Source organism: Sus scrofa, chromosome 8 (assembly GCF_054392235.1).
Source record: "Sus scrofa isolate SSC_HxYL_T2T_F1_AM1 chromosome 8, Sscrofa_HxYL_maternal_Yorkshire_Landrace_v2.0, whole genome shotgun sequence".
Classification (NCBI taxonomy): domain Eukaryota; kingdom Metazoa; phylum Chordata; class Mammalia; order Artiodactyla; family Suidae; genus Sus; species Sus scrofa.
In genome coordinates this window covers 91,902,782-91,923,050 of record NC_139390.1, presented here as the reverse complement: position 1 = coordinate 91,923,050, position 20,269 = coordinate 91,902,782, and the positions used below count along the sequence as shown (strand labels likewise).

Sequence of the window (20,269 nt, the reverse complement as noted above, 5' to 3'; positions counted from 1 at the left end):
ATAGAATGACAGATTGCAGAGTAACGTAGCATAAGGAAAATAAAAGTTACAGACAGACAACTAAGCAATATGGTATCACACTGCTGCACCATATACACATATAATCCTAGAATTCCTCTTAAGAGAAAATAAGGGTGCACTGGTGGCATTTTCATTTTCATTTACTTTTTAGTGGCAATTGAATTTCCTAACTGTTATTTTTTTTTGATAAAACATGGCATTTTACAATCCAGTCAAATTTTGTATTTTTAAAGCCAATCCTAATCATCTATTAATCAAATATGTTTGAAAGTCCCTACTAAAAATGCAATTTGCAAATGCATTGGGATAAGATGGTTCTTAGCATGCAATGGTGATTCCATAAGAAAAAACTGTGTTGATATGGTATTCATTGCCTTTTTAAAATTTTTTTATTCGGCCGTGCTGCAGAAGTTCTCAGGCTTGAATCTGCAGCATGGCAGTGACAACATTGGATCCTTAACACTCTAGGCCACCAGGAAACTCTGTTCTCCCTTCCTCCCTTCCTTCCTTCCTTTTCAGAGCCACACCCGTGGCATATGGAGGTTCCCAGGATAGAGGCTGAATTGGAGCTGCAGCTGCTGGCCTTCACCATAGCCACAGCAATGTGGGATCTGAGCTGCATCTGCAACCTACACCGAAGCTTTTGGCAACGCTGGATCCTTAACCCATCCTTAATCTGCATCCTCATAGATAACTAGTCGGGTAAGAACACCCTGGTCCACAATAGGAACTCCTCTTTTTTTCTTTTTCAAAATAAAAATGTGCCAATTATTCAGCCATTTTGTAAATTTCTGCTACAGATGATCAAGGGAGAATTTGGCAAGACTCTTACACTTCAAAACTCAAAGAAAGGCTCGCTATACTGGCCTTATAGTCTTACTACAAAGCCACTGAAGTCAATTACTGAAGGGAGGCTGGTTTAAATGAGAGGCTGGTTTAAATGAGGTGGACTTTAGTCAAGTGGTCCTCAACCCCGGCCCCATCTCAGAGCCTCGTCTATGGTGGGACTCCTGTAAGAATCATTGCTTTGGTCTTACAATAGAGGTGACCCCTAAGAGCTCCTTGCAGAGTCAGATCCACCCAGACCCCTCACAAACCCCTCAATCTGAAGAATCTGAAGAGGATCTTGCACCATGTCAGTCAAACAGACTGTAACTAGCGGCACATGTCTGGAGTGTGAAGGACGTGTAATTCTGGGCATGTAGGAAAAGAGCTGAAATGTTTAAAAAATGTACCGAGGGGGTGATGACAAGCTGAAATTATGGTGGAGTAATCACGGTTCCAGTATAGAAAAATGGAGTTGCACAGCCATTGAGGACCTGGTTTCAGACCAGTCTCTGCACTGCTGAGAACCTGAACTTTCTTTGAACTGTACCAGATCCAAGGACACGCCCAGGCTGTGAGCTCTTGTGAGCTGCAACTAATGGTCTTACAGTCTTCCCTTGTAGCTATGCAACCATTTGGAACCCCAACCAATCCTTACATAACAAGCACTTTTACTTTTTGCCAACTCCAATGATCATTCTTGGTAAACAACTCATGTAACTAACTGTAACCTTGTGGTTTGTTGCCTTTATCAGGCTTTTCTATTTTGTAGTCTGGAAGGAACACCATTCAAATGCTTGTTGAATCTGTGTCTCCCCAGCTGCAGCCTTAACGAGCTGCAAATAAACACTTTTTTCTTTCAATCAGGTCTGTTTCTAAAAGTTGGGTTGACAATTAAGGTAGATTGTGGCCTCTTTGGTTTTGAATTTGTATCAAAATCTCTCCGAAGATTTCATCTTCTGGTACTTTCGTTTATAAATATGTCATAGTTGAGTGGTAATTTCATTTGCTTATTTCCAAATGCCTATGTATACACAAAACTGCCTAATGTGCAGAATGTAAACATTTTGGAAACCTATTGCTGTTCATTCACTCATTTGTTGACTATTTATTTAGAACCTACTGTAACTAGGCATTATTCTAGGTATGTGACTATAACAGTGAACAAGAAAACAAAAATCCCTATTCTTGTGGAGCTTAATCTGGTGAGGAGGTATCAGAACAAGGTTTTTTATCTGTAACATTTCTCTCATCCATAAAAAATCTGAAACTGTTACACAGATAACATACCACAATAGAAAAGTTTAGTATAAATGAGGAAAGAAAACCTAGGACAACAGCAATGATATTATAATCCTGATGAACTTAAAAAAAAAAAAATCCAGAGTGAAGAGCCTGAGAAGTGGTTAAAATAATTCAAAAGATAAAACAAACTGCAACTAATGTGAAATAAATTAAAAATTTTAACATATTTAAAAACATAAAAATCAAACTACTTTAAAATACTAGTTTTTTTTTTTTTTCTTAATTCAGGATTGTGTCCCAGGATACGTGTAAAATTCTAAAAATTCTGGATTCCTGGATCCAACTCAATGATAAACTTCATGGGATTCAAATATACTTAGTTTTGTGTCCCAGAAGCACTTAAAAGCCACCATCTGGAGGGTGAGACTCCCCATCAGATGGCAGATCTTGAGGAGCTGTGAAAAAATCCTCTTTCTTTTCCAAAAGCTTTGACACTGAAAAATATTATTGAAACCAATGATTTCAGGACCCTGGTAATCAGCCAAAGTCAAGCAACAAGTGGAAAAGTGTATCTTCACGGAAAACTACTGACTGGTGGGTGAGAAGAGGGGGAATCTGTGGTTTTTCCACCTCTTCCCCTCTGGGAGCTCAGCTTCGGCTACAGTGGGGTTACCATGGAAACCAGCAACTTTGCTGCCCCAGGATCTGCCTGCTTTTGAAGCGGAGAGTGGAAATTCACCCAGGTCAGAAGCCTTAGAGTCCTTGGAAGCAAATAAATGCTTGCAGTCAACTTCACAGCTGGCCTGAGATGGTACTCCCAATTGACCAGTAACTAGCCAAAGATGTAACCGGAAATGAGATCCTGGCCATGAGAGAGCCAGGGAAGGCTTTGACTCAATTCCACACATCCTGGGCTGACCAGTAGGACCTAACAGGGCCTGTACAACGAAAACGCAGGGCGGTGGATATGAAAACTCCTGAATTTGAATATGTTCCCCAATCCACACACAAAATATATCAGGAGAGGTTGGAAGTTTCACTGGATTGAGCTGTTTGAGCATAACTTCTGACTCATCATTGACAGACCCAAATGCAACCAGAGGGATCAGGGCTTGCACGTAAGTATAAGAGCTGAACTACTGTCTCTGAACATAATTCAAAACATAATTCAAAACAAAGATGAAAAAATTGCTACATGGTTCTGAAAAGCAGAAGGCAGCAGAATGAATTCCTATTTGAACTGTTCTTCATTTATTCAACCACTGCTTATATTTACTTCAATCTGGACCCAGCAAGGTGCTCAATACCCAGATACAATGGTGAACATGACAGAAAATTAAAGAGTTTATATTCAAGAACTAGAGTTTACGTTCCAGGGTCTCAGGATTTGGGCAGACCATTTAGGACTTGTACACAGTCCCAAATTTCTAAAAGTACACGGTTTTTATGATCTATATGATATTTAATATTTTAAATAACCAAATAATTTTAAGTGATAGTATTTTATTTTACTAGGCACAAAGAAAATAATAAAATATAATTAAGGCAAACAAAAAGCACAAATAAGGCAAACAAAAATACACCCCTACTGTATAGCACGGGGGAAAAAAAATATAACCAAGGAATCTGTGTTCTAGTGCGAGCTATAGTATTTTCTGAATAGTCTTTGCTAAAATACTCTGTAAAGCTCAGTTTCATTATTCATATGGTGAAGCAGGTTTGACTAAATTTCTAAGGTGATTCCTCAATCTCACATCCCATGATTATTTGTAAGGGCATACAGTAACACACTAACATAAAAAATATTTATAGGAAAACTCTCCAGGCTTATTTTAACGAATGAATCCACCCATAATTAGGACAACATTTGCAAACACATGCACACTTTTAAAGTGGTATTTGAAGTGCTTATTTTCTTAAATAGATAAAACTCTGCACATGAAACTTCATTTATAAGATTTGGCAGCATACTTTATTTTAATATACGGGATTGGACTTTTATGTATATGTCATAATATATTCAGAAAAATTATGAGACTCATAACTTCCTAGATTTTATAGTATCAGAAAGATCATGACCCTCGATATTTATTTTTATTTTCATATATTTATTTATTTTTGCCACAGCTAAGGTATGTGGAAGTTACCGGGCCAGGGACAGAACCGAAGCTACAGCAGTGACAATGCGACAATGCTGGATCCTTAACTACTAGGCCAACAAGAATCTCCTAATATTTATTTTTTTTAGCAAATATTGTATAGTGATTTCTGTGTCTCAAACATTGTTCTGATCACCTTACACATATCAAGTCACTGAATCCTGGAGACATTTCTAAGGAGCACACGTCTGTTTTACACATGAGGAGACTACGGCACGGAGAGGCTGACTGACTTGCCTAAGGCACTAAGAGGCAGTGTGAGATGAACGTCCTCTGGGCTGGTTAGTGGTCACTGGCCTGGATTTGACCTGGCCAAACTCAAATCAGCTGGTTCCCAAGCCTCATCCTCTCATCTACTCTTCCCTCCCTGGTGCCAGAGCTTATAAACCTATGGGCGTGTGAAGTAAGAGAGCACCCAGAGACGGAAAGGATGGCAGTTATTCAAGAAAACGACACATCTTATTTACCTTAGACACACACACAGACAGGCTCTTACACTCTCATGAAGCCCTTACATCTACATGCATAAACAAAACTAAAATGTACATTTGACAGATTTGAATTTACCAAAAACAATTATACACATAGGGATATGGAAGTTAAGATCTTTAGTGTTTTGGGATTACATTTTTAGAGCCTTACTTTATTTCACAATACAAAACTGAACTCCCATCAAAGCTATGTCATTAGCAAGTATGTTGTACCTATAATGTCAATTGCATGCAACCTTTATGCTGTACCAAACTAGAGAGTTTTATAATTAAAGAGGTATATGCCAGAAACACCCTTTACTTACCAATTTGAAAAAATTCTCTTTATGATTTAAGGGTCTGCTCTTACCTACACTTTAAATATTCAAGTAACAATTTCACCATCCAGAGACTTTGTGTTGGTTGATTCATTTTAGTCTTCTGGGTCTCTGGCCCTCCATATCATGTGCTTCTGCCCTTACTATGTTCCATCCATAGCGACATTTGCACTTAGAAGCACATTAGAAGACTTCATGCTCAGATTCCAAATATTTCCTTGTGAGTGCTGAGAGATTATTTTTGAAAGAAGGTTTTATAACAACCATGTCTCATGGCTGAGATGCTCATGTCAGGGCTCAAAGACACCATCATACATTTATCCAAAAATTATGATAGAACTCCACTGAACAATGAAAATGCCAAGAGACATGAAATGGGGTAGAAGTGAGAACTTCAGAAACTGCTCATTAGTGGGAAAAACATACAGCATAGAAGGAGCGCAGGCAAGCATCACCATCGCCACGGAAAGACTGTAGCAGTTAAAAGAAAAGCAGAAGCTAATGACATGCCAGATAAGAAGCAGCCCTCTCTGGAGCATCACATGACATTCCTTTCTGGGAACAGGGCGCTGGTCCCATGTTTCCTGTTGTGCTTCTGAGTCAGTCTTTGCAGAAAAGAGACAATTTCACTTAAGTTTTTAATTAACGTGTGTCCTTGACGACAGACGTTGTGAATGAGGCATTTTTTCCTTTCCATTATGGCTTAGACTTTAGATTTAATTACTGCGGAAATGAATTCAGAAACATGACTTCAGGCATAGCATTTTAAATGTCGGCAGAGTAACAATATAAATTCTCTATTTTAAAGGAACCGTGTCGTCCCATCTTTACGATGAGTGATGTGAAAACAATTTTAGGAAGGAGGTTAAAGATGGGAAGAACCCTGCAAGCCATGGGAAGGTCACCTGTTAGTTGCCATTTTTTTGGATAGTTGGCTGTTTTGGATAATGACTTAGTTTTATTTTGTGCATACACATAAGGACTTGTATGTAAAGGAACTGTGCTCTTCAAGTGTTATATATTAACTTGGGTCAAAATGCACAAATGAAATATGTTCTCCAATCAGATGATCCAAAATCAGGCCACATTCTTTTTTACAGCCTAAAATGAGTAGAGAGAATACTGAAAATTATCTTTCATGTCATGAGCTATAAGCCATGGGAATGCACTGAAGTTACGAAATGTTTAGTACTCTAGGAAAATATGTATCTGGAAAAAAAAAAAAACTTTAAAATGACCTTAAAAGAAAGGAAATTGAAGCCATGGGAGCTGCGATACCTTCTCATACAATCCAGTGCTCGGATAAAGAAGTCCTTGTGTAACTGGTGCTCATCCCTCAAGATTGAGCACTGTTCGAGTGTCACTGACATCGACGTCCTGTCTTTGGCACTTTTACAACAGGTGAAACGAATGCCATTTAGTTTGCGACAAATCTGTAACAGACATATAAATAGTTTTGGTTTTGTTTTTGTCTTTTATTTTTTATGGCCACACTCTCGGGATATCAAAGTTCCTGGGCCAGGGACTGAATCCAAGCTGCACCTGCGACCTACACCACAGCTGCAGCAATGTCAGATCCTTTAATCCACCGTGCTGGGCTGGGGGTTGAGCCTGCACCCTCACAGTGACCTGAGCCACTGCAGTCAGATTCATAACCCACTGTGCCACAGTGGGAACTCCTATGTAGTTTACTGTTTATTTGTAGATCATTCTAAAGTCTCAGAGTCCTCTAAACACTTCTAGTCTAAACCAACTCAATTTCTGTTAATTTATAAAAGTCAATTGTTTCAATTTGCCCTATGGAATGGAAAAGTAGTATCTTTTCATTTCAAAAGCTGGTGGAATAGATTTATTTAATTTTTTGTACATGTGGCGTGGGACTGTTGCAGCCACATAAGATGGTAAATATCCAGCAGAGGCAGCAAAGCTGTCTGAGAGGGGACCTGAGCTGCAGGGGATAATGATAATAATCACAGCTGAAAAGCAATACATTAATAGTGAAGGGAAAAAAAAAATCTCTCTTTCCTGGATCAGCCACTTGATTTAAGTTCTTAAATTGCTAATATCTTCTTACTATATATTAAAAAAAAAACCTTTGCCAGTCTCTGTTGGATGTTATAAGAGTTCAAATATCTGCATGATGCCAAGTGCAGCAGATAAGGAAACTACTCATCAACACAACTAATAAGAATAAAGACACCAAAAATGGCCGCTATTAAGAGCATATATACTGTGCACCAGGTACCATGCTAATACATTTCACATATATTTGCTCTTTTAATTTAACTGCACATGAACTCTGGAGGAAGGCATATTAATCTCATTGTATATATAAGGAAACTGAGGTTTAGACAGGTTAGAACAACAGAACAGAGCCAGGACGCTAATATAAGTACCTAACAAGGACCTAGTCTTTAAGTTCTGTCTTCTTCTGTTTCTCTCTGTGTAATTCTGATGCAAGCCAGAAGAATCTCTTAGTATCAATAATTTATGGTCTCATAACCTATGACTTATGGTTAATAGATGAATCGTTCCATTCTTTTCTCTTCCCCAGCCCATGGCAATGCTGATATGAGATAACAATCATCACTTTTAACATCAACAGTGCTAATCAACATGCACTTAAAATACATCTAATGTGATGTAATACAGGCCTGCTTTATTATCTGTCATCAATGAGGTCTTAAGGGTTGCCTGCTTTGAAGAGAGGATATGACAAATCAGTTTATTAGGAGTTTTTACCATGATTTAATTGTGATTCTGATACTGTCCTTAGGATTTACAAGTCCTTATTAGACCTTAGGTATTTTCTCACTATTTCTAATGTAAATGGCTAGGGAAATGTGAGAGCATAATTTCACCATATAATTGTCTTTCATTTGGAAAAAAATATTGTTATTATTATTATTTAATAATTATTTAATGCTTTTTTAAAAAGTGTTTAAAAATTTTTTAATATAAAGTAACAAAGATTTGACTATATTTAGAGTAATAGAATATAGACCTCAGTGGTCTATATTTTTATTTAAAAATGAATTTTAAAAAAGATTTTTAAAACAAATGAACATTCTTTAAATGTATTGTCACAATTATATGCAACTATCCTAGCAAGGCTATTTCATATTACAAACTTAAAATTAAGAAGAAGCAGGGGCAATTTCATCAAAGCAGACAGGTTGGGCCTTAGTTTCTGTATTTCACAACTCTTTTGAACTGTATGATCTTAATTTAGCATTTAATTTAATATCAGCTTAATACGACATCTAGTCTTTCTAAAGTCTCATTTTCTTTTTTTTAAGATTCATTCAAGACAAAATCAAACATTTACATTTTTCAATTAGAATGTAAAACATTCACAAAGGCAATATTTCATTAATAGATTAAAAGAAGAGAGGAAAATTAAATAGAGACAGAAAAAAAAAGATTTTTTGGAAAACATCAAAGGGACATTCTATATTTCTTCATTTTAAGAGTATTATCAATGTCCTCGGTTTATAAAGAGGATAGTGAAATTAATGTACCAACCTACAGACATGCTATTAATAATAAAATCAATAAAAACAATATTCCTACAGAATGCTAAATTTGCACACTGTGGGTGTGTGTATTTATCAAGACAGGCAATCATCATTCAAAGGTGAGTTGTGAGTAAGCCATATTTGGTGGCTTATGTACATTTAAAAAAAAAATTTCAAAAACATGCAGAATTTGTGGGAAATTTTTCAAATGAGAAAGCTACATATACTAGAGAAAATATGCATTTGTGGCTATACCCGTGCATCCTTTGTTTCACAATAACCACATGAAATGTATATTATGACTTAGGTACATGTTCCTAAGTTGTCAGATAGCTTTGGAAAATTATCAAACTACTTTCCTGTTATCATGTTACTTGTAAAATGGTAAAGATAACTTAAAACCTATCTTTGTGAAGTTTTTGTGAGAATTAGCAATCATGGTAGTCTTTGGAGATATAAAGAGCAGCCACACTGGAGAAAGAGCTATTAAAAACAACCTTCATGTAATGCAGTGTGGTGCTAAATGGGACGAGAGTGTAAATGAGCTGCCTGAAAGCAATGTTTCATATTGTTACCTTTCATGTTATTCCCTAGGGCTCCAAGAGGGCATAAAGGGAAAAGAAAGGAGCTTTCCTTTGCTTTGCTCTTGGTAAATTATTTTATATAGACTCATGGTAAATTATCCATTCCTTTTTCCCAGAAGAGAGTTAGTAATATTGGGTTATAATTGAAGCGCTGGCAGTAGGGGAAAGGCTTTGTTTTAAACATTATTGATAGAGAATGAATAGCACATGTGAGAAGATCTGTTTCACTGAACTCCAAATTACAGGAGCAGCCCTGTGCAATGACTACAAATATGGCGTCCATCACAAAGAACTCCAATGTGTGCCTTTCCTGATGAAAAGAGCCTTTCCTAGTGAAAGGATCTCTCTTGATGTGAATGTTTAACAAAATTCATAAGTTCATGTGAGCTATGCCTGAATGGTTGCCAGATAAGAGCTTAAAAAATACAGGCACGGTTTTCTCCCTCAATCTTGTAGAAACGTGGGATGGGAAAGCAGGCAGATCTTCTACCTTGAGGGTGCCATTAAATGAGAAAGAACCATTCAAAATATAGCTCATTACCCCAGGAGCAATCCATTGGTAATAAATTCTATGCCAATGTCTAAATTAACAAAGGCATTTACAAGCTCATTAACAGAACAATATGTCCAGGAGCTTTACTGAGGCTATGAGCCAGAGAGCTGATAACCATATTCTGTTGAAACCATATGTCTCTAGAGCAGCCCTTCAAAACCCTGATTGACATGGGCGATTGACATTGCAACATGGAATATCAAGAATCACAGACACTTGATTTTAACCTCAAAGAACCAAAACCATCTCAGATTTATGAGAAAAGCCAATGAGTAAAATTCTTTCTCATTAAATGCATCTTCTATCTTGTGTTCTAGTCTATTGATGGACTAGATGCCTAATCTCCTGGATATTGGAGAATGATATGGGGTAACCCAAATGCAGAGGAACCCCCACATAGCAGATACCCAATAATGCTTGCTGGTCATCACGCTGACAGGGAATAAAATCTGAGAGGACAGTGCTTACCGTTGCAGCCAGCCACATGATTTCTACATTCTTTCTCTTTTTGGCTTGGATGTTTTGATGGAGATTTTCTAGTAATCCTTTTAAATCATTTTGTTCTTGGAAATGTGAAATGTCTGAAAAAAAAGAAAGCAGAAAAAAAAAAGGAAGCCATGTTAGTATTAAGCTAACCATGGAGTTTCCTTTAATATATCTGCAAATGCAGTTCCGTGACAACAAATGCCATTTGGAACAGAGTATCTGAGGATAGTCATACCTATTAATCCCCCCAGTTTTATTCTTTACTTAGAAATATGCCTATTGTGTATAACTGTGGTAATGTCAATTGATCATATAACACTCACCAAGAAGGGAAAATTTTACAAATCTACTTTATTTAAGTATAGTTTACTTACAATGTCTTAATTTCTGCTACACAGCAAAATTACTCAGTTATACATATATAAATAACATTTATATTTTCCCATTATGGATTATTATAGAATATGGACATTGTTCTCTGCTCTTGGATGTTGCTCATCCATTCTATATACAATAGTTTGCATCTTCCAGTCAATCAGGGAAACCTTTTTTGATGATGATGGCCCCCTCACTTCAACCAAAACATACAACGTGGATGAGACATGAGATGTAACCTTCCATTTTTTTTTGCTACCAAGTAGCTAGCCTGAATCATGAGACTGTATCAAAATGAACATCTTGGAGGTGGAATTTGAAAGTTCAACTAAAACATGAAGTCCATTTGGGTAGAGCAAGATTCCTCCACCAGGGTGATATTGACATTTTGGACAGGGTAATATTTTATTGTGGGGAGTAGGCCCATATTCTACACTGTGGGATGTTGCCAGCATCCCTGACCTCAACCTGTTAGAAGCCAGTAGTACCCTTCCCATTGTGTCAAACAAAAATATCTCTAGATACTGCCAAAAGTTCCTGGAGGGCAGAATTCCATCCTGGTTGAGAACAATTGTTCCTACAGAGCACATGTATGGACAGAAAGAGGAACAACACAAGAGGCAATAGATAGTTAATTATAAAAGATAATTGGGAAGGGAATAGGAAGTGACCAATTGCTCAGATCTCTACATACAAGAGCATGGATAATAAATGGCATATGGTTTATATTAAAACCTAAGGCAATGCACACTATGATTCAAGTGTCCCTGAGATCCTGTGAGATAGAAGTCAAAATTAGAATATAGTGATGGAAACAAAAAGGCTTTCTAAAAGAGTGGTTGGTTTAGTACTATACAGTATGAAAATACACTCTATTATGGAATCCACAGACTGAGGTATGAAGAATTCTTGGGAGCTTTAACTTGAGGCTAAAAACAGGAGATAATACATAAAAATATTATGGCCTATACCTAGGCTATCTGGTTACACTGAAGAAATACATGATACATTCCTAAATTAGATCACAAAAATAATTACCAATAAGCTTTAATTATAATGCAGCTTTGCACTTTCCAAGACTATACCAAATGTTTCATTTTATAAAAATTGTATATCTGAGTAGTTCTTGATTTTTGCTCTAGAGAGTAGAGGAAAAAATCCTAATGAACTGTACTAGTAACTTATATCTAGCAAAGAGTGGAAGAAGTTGGTAAAATGAAACTGAGCATTGAAAACATGGATGCATCATCTTGAATTTCATGACCACAGACTAGAGGAAAGTTAGGTACAATCCAGACTCGTACTCTGTATTAGGGAGGTGAGATGAAAGATATTCACGTAAATATATGCGTGGTTCCATTTTATTAGGTCTAAGTGGGTAACAGTCCAAAGTTAAATCCTTACTACGTAACTATAGATGATTATTTTAAGAAACAGAAGCTTTGACCAAAGACATCATATTGCTAGGTAGGAGACTCTGATACACAGGCATTTTAATAGTACACAGCCCAAAGATAAAGGGAAGGAGGCATAATGTAGCATGTCTTGATGAGAACTGCAAAACCAGCTCAAGACTCCACAGTTAATCAAAGAAAGTAAGGACAATAACGGGGCCTTCTAATTGATACTTACAGCACATGAGGAATAAGCCAGGTCTGCCATCACTGCTCTTAATGTTGATAAACGGCAACACAAACAAAAACCCAAATGATCCATGAATTAGAATTATAAGCAGCAATTTAAAAATTGTATACAGGTATACAGCATTGTCAGAGAAAGTGTCCTTGACATTGCTGAAAGGAAAAACTAGTCATATTAATAAATTAAGCTATTTGTGTAGCATTGTGCGTGTGCGTGTGTGTGAATGTGTGCACGTGTGTGCCCACTGAGGCATTAGCTTAGGTGCTAATAGTGTTTATCTTTAGGTTGTGGGATTTAAGGTGATTTATCATCTGCCTCTTCATGTCATCTGAGACATTTAAAATAAATGTGTATTATTTTTAAATAACAACAATTATTTCAAGAGCAAGCAAAAAACAGAATACATATGAATAAGACACGGAGAAAAAACAAAATTTTTAGGATACAAAGACCTCATCTTGAACTCTCCATGGTCAGTATGGTGGGATAGATTTTTAAACCACTATTAACTGTGGTAAACTGTACTGTGGGTTATTACACTAGCCAGTAAAAATAATAATGGGGGCTTAAGAAAAGGAGTGGTCAGTTCTATACAGAATAGTTGGGTGTGGGTAGGGTTTCTAGCAGTTAATGCTGCATGTCTACAGAGAGCACTGGAGGCTGAGAGAAAAATATCAGCCAAGGACATACAAGGCAATAGTTCACCAGGTACTTGGAGGGCATGGTCCCAAGGCAAGAATTACAAAGGTGCTGTTCTGTTATTCTGGGATATCTGGGCTTCATCCTAAAAAAATGGGAGCACCTGGTGAACTTCATATAGGGAGATAACCATATCTGAGAGGTTCCTGAGACAGTTTCTGAAGTCACCTGGTATAATGGACTTTCAAACATTTTGAAAGCAATACAGAGTAAGAATTTTACTTTATATAAAGTCCCACAGCGGTTATGTACACACAATCCCCCCTCTGCAACAAAAATTCTAAGAAACACATTTACCCTTAGTGCCTATACTCTACCCCCTGAATATATTTTGTTTCATTCCATGTTGCTTTCTTTTTTCTTTTTCCTTTTTTGGCCACACCTGTAGCATATGATTGTTGCCAAGCTAGGGGTCAAATTGGAGCTGCAGCTGGCAGCGTACACCACAGCCATGGCAACACCAGATCTGATGTGACTTATGCCACAGCTTGTGGCAAAACCACATCCTTAACCCACTTAGTGAAGCCAGGGATTGCACCCGTCCTCACAGAGATGTCAGGTTTTTATGGGTTCTTAACCCACTGAGCCACAAAGGGAATTTCCCATGTTGCTTTCTTTTTAATGTTGGTCCCAACCTACCAAACTGATTTAACAAGTATAATGTCAATATAAAAAAAAAACTGGCAAAGCACTGATCTGGGCCAACCCCATGTCCAAGACGCTTAGTTGATTTTTTTCACCAGGTTCATGTAAGAAGGGTCAAGTCAAAAATCCAGATTCCCAATTCCAATGCCAATAATATCCCTCAAATCTGTGTTAGTATCTTCATAGTTAGCTGATGGTATGAAAAACCAATTCCAATATTAACACAATGGACTGACTTCTTCAGAATTCTGAGAATCCAGAACAAAGCATAATAGTTTTTCAAAATTATTTAGTTCTGTAGTTGACATGGAGATTTTTAAATCAGCCATTTTTAGCAGACTATAAGGTTCCTCTAATAAGTCAAATGGCCACCCTTTGTCCATTTCTACTGCATAAAAACAGCACTTTCCAAAACACGGAAGTGATGTCCCATAGAAATTTCACCTTTTCTGTCCATGAAGAGGAAGAAAGTCATTTTGATGTTCTTAAAATTTTCAAGCTTCTGTTTCTATTTCTGTAATGATAAAACTTGCTTTATTCAGAGCATATCCCTATCAGTCCAACACTTTGATGGCTGCCAATTTTTCTCAACTTGCAAAAAATCCTGCAGGCCACAGAAATTCAGATCTGGTTCCAGAAAGAAACAGCTTTAGTAATGACTAATTTTGTGGATTGATTGGTGAGATTTCAAGAGAGAATGACAGAACCAGACAGAGCAACTGAAAATCATGGTATACATGGAACAGAAATTGGTTTTTGAACCAAACTTGGATCCACTTGCTGGTGCACAGTAAAGCATGTCTACTGACAGCAGATTGTGGTGAAGCCAAGGGCAGCATTTATTGCAGGTGTCACACAAGGAGTCCAGGGCATCTAGTGCTCAAAAACCCCAAACTCCCTGATGGATTTTAGCAAAGCATTTTTTTTTTGGGGGGGGGGCCATTTCTTGGGCCGCTCCCATGGCATATGGAGGTTCCCAGGCTAGGGGTTGAATCGGAGCTGTAGCCGCCAGCCTACGCCAGAGCCACAGCAACGCGGGATCCGAGCCGCGTCTTCGACCTACACTACAGCTCATGGCAACGCCGGTCCTTAACCCACTAAGCAAGGCCAGGGATCTAACCTGCAACCTCATGATTTTTAGTCGGATTCGTTAACCACTGAGCCACGATCGGAACTCAGCAAAGCATTTTTAAAGGCCAGGTAAGGGAGGGGAGGTCCCAGGGTATGTGATCAGATCAGGCACAATTCTCTGATTGGTTGATTGTGAAGTAATGGGCGGTGTCACAGGGGTTAACATCATCAATCCTTAGCTGCCAGTAGGTCTAGGGGCCGTGTTCTCATGGTCATCCAGTAATTAAACTCTTCCATTTCATAGGGAGTTTTAGCATTTGTAAAACAACTCAGGAAATGTGCATCAGATACTGTTATCTAGATACTCAAAGAGGGACTAAAGCAGAGGATATGGGGTCTGTCCTGGAAAGGCCCTATAGGGTCCTGCTTGGTTACAGCTTTAGACTTAGAATGAGTTTCCTCAAATGTCTGAGTTCTCTTCCTGGCTCAGGGGTTAAAGAACCCGACTAGCATCCATGAGGAGGTGGGTTTGATCCCTGGCCTTGCTCAGTGGGTTAAGGATCCGGCATTGCCATGAGCTGTGGTGTAGGTCGCAGACCTGGCTCAGATCCAGTGTTGCTGTGGCTGTGGCATAGGCTGGCAGCTGCAGCTCTGATTTGACCCCTAGTCTGGGAACTTCCATATGTTGCAGATGCGGCCCTAAAAAGAAAAATAAATAAATACATAAAATAAAAGAATGAGTTTCCTCAAATGTAAAATATAGCCAACAAGTCTTGGTTTTGTTACTCTCTCCTGTAATACTCTCAGACAAAATTTAGACAGTCCAATTGAATATTTATAGTTATCTCCATAAGAGTATACTTTTTTTTCAAGCGAGGTTCAGGAAAGTAATCAGAAGGTGAAAGGTATAAGAATAGCCATTGCATTAGTGCTTATAACATTAAGAAGCAGCAAAAATCTAAATGATCATAAAGAGAACAAACTGTCATATACATATATTTAAGACATGGAATACTGTATAATAGGTAAAAGGAATAAGCATGCTATATGTACCAACATGGATATTTACCAAAATCTATGTTGAGAAAAAAAAGATTCATAAAAGACAGTAACAGTTTTATAAAGTTAAATGTGTCAAACTGTACCTATTTTTTATGGATCCATACATATGTAAAAAATGCACATTAGAACGTAAAACACCAAATTCAGGGTATTGATTTCTTCAGAGAAGGGAAGATTAGGGTTGGAAAGCAAAAAGGGTACAAAGGGGGTTTCCACTCTGTCTACAAATGTTTTGTTTCTTACAAAATTGATAAGAGTGAGTGATGGGTTCCAAAGTATTTGTATGTTATGATCTGTTGGGGTTTTTTGTTTGAAATTTTCATATTTCTTTTTAAAGGAAACACTGAACGAAGATTCCAGGAAAATGATTTCTCATGCCAATTCCATCCTTGCTTTGACGTGTATTTGTAGGCAACTTGCTTAACCCTCTGTTCCTATTTTCTCAACTGCAAAGTGAGGACAAGAACCCTGTCATGCTTCATCGACTTGAAATGGAAAACAATTAATAAAAGTCTTGGCAGGAGAGGCTACATTATTCAATTCTGTGTCAGCTCTGAAAAACATTTGTAGTTCTTAAGAAAGTGTCCATAGCCTCAGACTGGAAGCCTACTTTCTCAGGTAAAAGTCAGAATTTACCCAAAGTGGAGTTCCTTTCATGGCTCAGTGGTTAACAAACCCGACTAGTATCCATGAAGACGAGGGTTCGATCCCTGGTCTTGCTCAATGGGTTAAGGGTCTGGCGTTGCAGTGAGCTGTGGTGTAGGTTGAAGAAGTGGCTTGGACCTGGTGTTGCTGTGGCTGTGGCATAGGCTGGCAGCTACAGCTCTGATTCAACCCCTAGCCTGAGAGCTTCCATATTCCGCAGGAAGCCCTAAAAAGACAAAAGACCAAAAAAAAAAAAAAAAAGAATTTATCCAAAGTAAGATATATTCTCTCACAAACACACAGGTGCACACACAATCACGACCCCAAACATTCACAAAGCCAGTGACCCGTCTCCCACCACCCCTTGATGGGACAGAATAGCCCAGTTCAGAGTCACTTTGTAGTACCTACTTTTTCCTTGTTTTGTCAAATGGGATTTCTTTAATAACAGCAGTTCTGAAGATGATATTGACCTGACTCAATGGTTTGGTGCTGACAGGTGAATAGGAATGGGACCGTCAACTCTCAGCTGACTGAAATGGATGCTAATGAAGCTAAGGCAACAGCTTCAACCTCTCGTGATCAAATGACTTTATGTTGTTAGAGAACTTTCAAGCTGAAAGGAAAGTATAGCCACCTTCCCATCACCCAGTTCACCCATTTTGCACCATGGAACACATCCACAGGGATCAATTACATCCCTTCTCTGAAGCCAATTGATATAATCCTACCCCCTTTGTAATCAGGACTAGGAGTTCCTTATGGCTCAGCGGTAAGGAACCTGACTAATAACCGTGAGGACACGGGTTTGATGCCTGGCCTCACTCAGTGGGTTAAGGATCCAGCATTGCTGTGAGCTGCTGAAACTTGGATCTGGCGTTGCTGTGGCTGTGGCATAGGCAGGCAGCTACAGCTCTGGTTTGACCCCCTAGCCTGGGAACTTCCATATGCTGCAGGTGTGGCCTTAAAAAGACAAAAAAAAAAAATAGAGAGAGAGAAAGAGGGAAGGAAGGAAGAAAGGAAAGAGAAAGAAGGAAAGAAGGAAAGAAGGGAAGGAAGGAAGGAAGGAAGGAAGGAAGGAAGGAAGGAAGGAAGGAAGGAAGAAAGAAAGAAAGAAAGAAAGAAAGAAAGAAAGAAAGAAAGAAAGAAAGAAAGAAAAAGAAAAGAAAAGAAGGAAGGAAGGAAGAAAGAAAGAAAGTCAAGACTGATTCAGGGATGAACATCTAAATCCAGGCCAGTGAGAACTTGACTCAGGGTTGTGTAAGTGACCTCTGCTGTTGCAGCTGAGGGAGGCTCAGGCCTCTGTAAAGCAGAAGAGGAAAGGAAAGCTGCCCCCCCCACCCCGCCCCCCGCAACGCCTTTGTTTGAGCATGGGAATAACTGCTTATGCCAGCCTCCCTTTCTTCATGAAGTGACTAGATGCAGGATAAAGTCAACACTAAGAGTGGCAGAGTGATGAAATGGAGAAGAATAGTGTCCTTTTTCATACTGCTAAGCCACTGAACCAAGCCTCTCTTTAAGGGTTGCTGCTGCAACACTGAAACTTTCATTTTTGTTAATTGATGCCCATTGGAGTTAGGGTTTCTGTCACTTGCAACCAAAAGCATTTTAAGCCGAACACAGGTTAGGTTATATAGGCATTTTTCATAGTAACCAGCCATACTGCAAACGTGTACTGTTGTTTTAGAGGTAAGGACATTAGAAATAAGTAAGAATATGTATAGACACATCCCATCAATCACTGTAAAGTGATGGTTTTAAAACCTGGCCCCACAATCAGTTAACACGGGATAATTTATTACTTAGCAATAAATTCTCAGAATAACTACAGCAAAAACAACTTAGAAGGGCCTGTACTTCTAATTATGAAGCAAAATGAACTTGTGAAGAATGGTGCTTTCACAGTCCACTCTGGTTATTACTTTATTCTGTAATATCAAATCTTTTCCATAATTAATTCTGAAACAATTACTGTTAAATGTGCTAGCAAGCAAACAAATGCAATTAGGTGAAAGTCATTGAGATGTCTTAAAACTGGAAATTATGTTCTTTTAGAGGCTGTAAAAGCTTGAAAATTATAAAAGGAAAAATTCCACTGAAACCAGCTTTACTTAAATTATATTTCCCATTTACAATTTGTGAGAAAGGCAATGTTAGAAATCAAATATCAAACTCCCAACCTGATCAGAGCTGAATAACATCTTTGGCTTATGCATTTTCATTGTTTCCTCTGAAAGAAACTTCAAAGTTGCATCACCCACAGCAAAGGAAAAGATAAACTTCGAAACTAATTGTTAAAGTACATTAAAAGTCACCGGGAACTCCAATTTTTTTAATCTTTTATTGTTGAGCTGTTTATCAGATGTAATACTACACTGAAGCTGAAGTCACCAGAGATTGATATTAATTCAGGTCAAATTCAGGTATTTATTTCCAAAAGGGAAGATGAGTCCTGAGATTTCTAACATCCACTTTACTCCTCAGCATGGGGCCAATGAATTATCCTAACAGTCATGATTTCAAGAGCTCATCTCTGTGCATCCCAAAAATAAAAATGGGATTTTTTTGAAAGATTATCAGAGGAGTGGCGCTTATATGAAAAAATTAATTGAGGTTAACGTAGATAGCTATTTGAAGGATTTCAGACAAGACTGAGCAAGGAGGCTACTGAATGGAGAAGAGAGGCAGGTTAGTTCAAACTATAGGAAGAGCTTTACAATCAAATTTAACTGGATCAGTAAATTTGTACACATGAGAATTAAAACTCTCTTGAGAAGCATATGAGCGTTATCTTTATCCATCTCTCTAGCATTCATAAGTACAGTGTGACATCTCATTGCAAAGACTGCCACTGGAAGTATTAGCATCCTTTCTTCAGTGAGATAATGGTAGACGAAGCACAGGTATCTATGAATTAATTATTCTCATTTAGTTGATAATGAAATGGAGGCACTCATTTGGTTCAAGCATCAAATGGTTCACCTAAGTGAACTTTCAATTGAATATCATCTTTTGATTTCATGCCATTTTTTGCAGATTTACTAGACAGGTTTACTGGGAGCCCAGCCAGTCCTCAATGAATGGCGAAGTCTAATGAAAGGGGAGCCTCAGTGAGAAGAAAAGAATGTAGAAAATGCAAGGATGACTAAAAGGCTAAAAATCTGAGTCTGGACCCACACAAATTAAAGAATAGGTCTAACCAAAAATAATTGATGCATCCAATTTGTGAGGACTATGAAGTAACAGAGGAGCTGCAGAGATCAACGCTGAACTGAACAGGGAGCTGGCCATTTGTGTGTGTGTATGTGACTATGTGCTTCCATCTTTGCTACTTGCAGTGTTGTCTGTATTTGTCGCTTTGATCCAGACTACAGGTTAATGGAAACTAAAAGTCTATGTCTGTGGCTTTACATGCACATAATAAATTAAAATTGTATAGGGTTTTGTATCACTTTTCTTTTCAAAAAGACGTAGGAGTGCTTCAAGAGACATCAAATGTTTAAAAATGATCTTACTCTTTATCGATATTACACATTTCAAGAAGTAAGTGCATCAGATTTTCTTCTGCAATGAGTTGAAAATAAATGTCTAATTACAAAAAGGTAGGAATTATAAGCAGAAAATAAAGGTATACTGCTGGAAATACTAAAGTATTTTTAAATCTACAATTTTAAATTTAGAAGATCAGAAGCCTTTAGACAGCAAAGGAATAACAGCAGTATAAAAGTGAAAAGAACACTTAACTGGGAGTCAGAAAATAGGGAAATTATTCCCTGTTCTCCCATTAGCTGCATGTGTGAACTTAACAAATCTATTCTGGATCCCAAGCCCCTCATAACAAGTGATAAGTGTTAAAGTAGATCAGTATTCCTTTCTTTCTTTTCTGTTTTGGCCATACCCATGGCATATGTAAGTTCCAGGCCAGGGATCAA

The 20,269-nt window shown here is 37.9% G+C and overlaps 1 protein-coding gene across 12 annotated transcripts in view; it reads right to left on the bottom strand.

Annotated features, from left to right (window-relative positions):
- INPP4B (inositol polyphosphate-4-phosphatase type II B) overlaps nucleotides 1-20,269 on the bottom strand; it is a 696,813-nt gene that overhangs the window by 41,496 nt on the left and 635,048 nt on the right. For 10 of the 12 annotated variants that reach the window (XR_014812874.1, XM_003129178.7, XM_084972777.1 and 7 more), the window contains 2 exons: nucleotides 10,182-10,294; nucleotides 6,337-6,491 (listed from right to left, as the gene is read on the bottom strand). Coding sequence is in view for 11 of the 12 variants with exons in the window: in XM_003129178.7 (XP_003129226.4) it covers nucleotides 6,337-6,491; nucleotides 10,182-10,294 (268 nt within the window). In the remaining variant the exon portion in view is untranslated. Of the gene's footprint in view, nucleotides 1-6,296; nucleotides 6,492-10,181; nucleotides 10,295-20,269 lie in introns of all 12 variants that reach the window. The other 2 variants (XM_084972782.1, XM_084972786.1) reach the window with 1 other exon arrangement.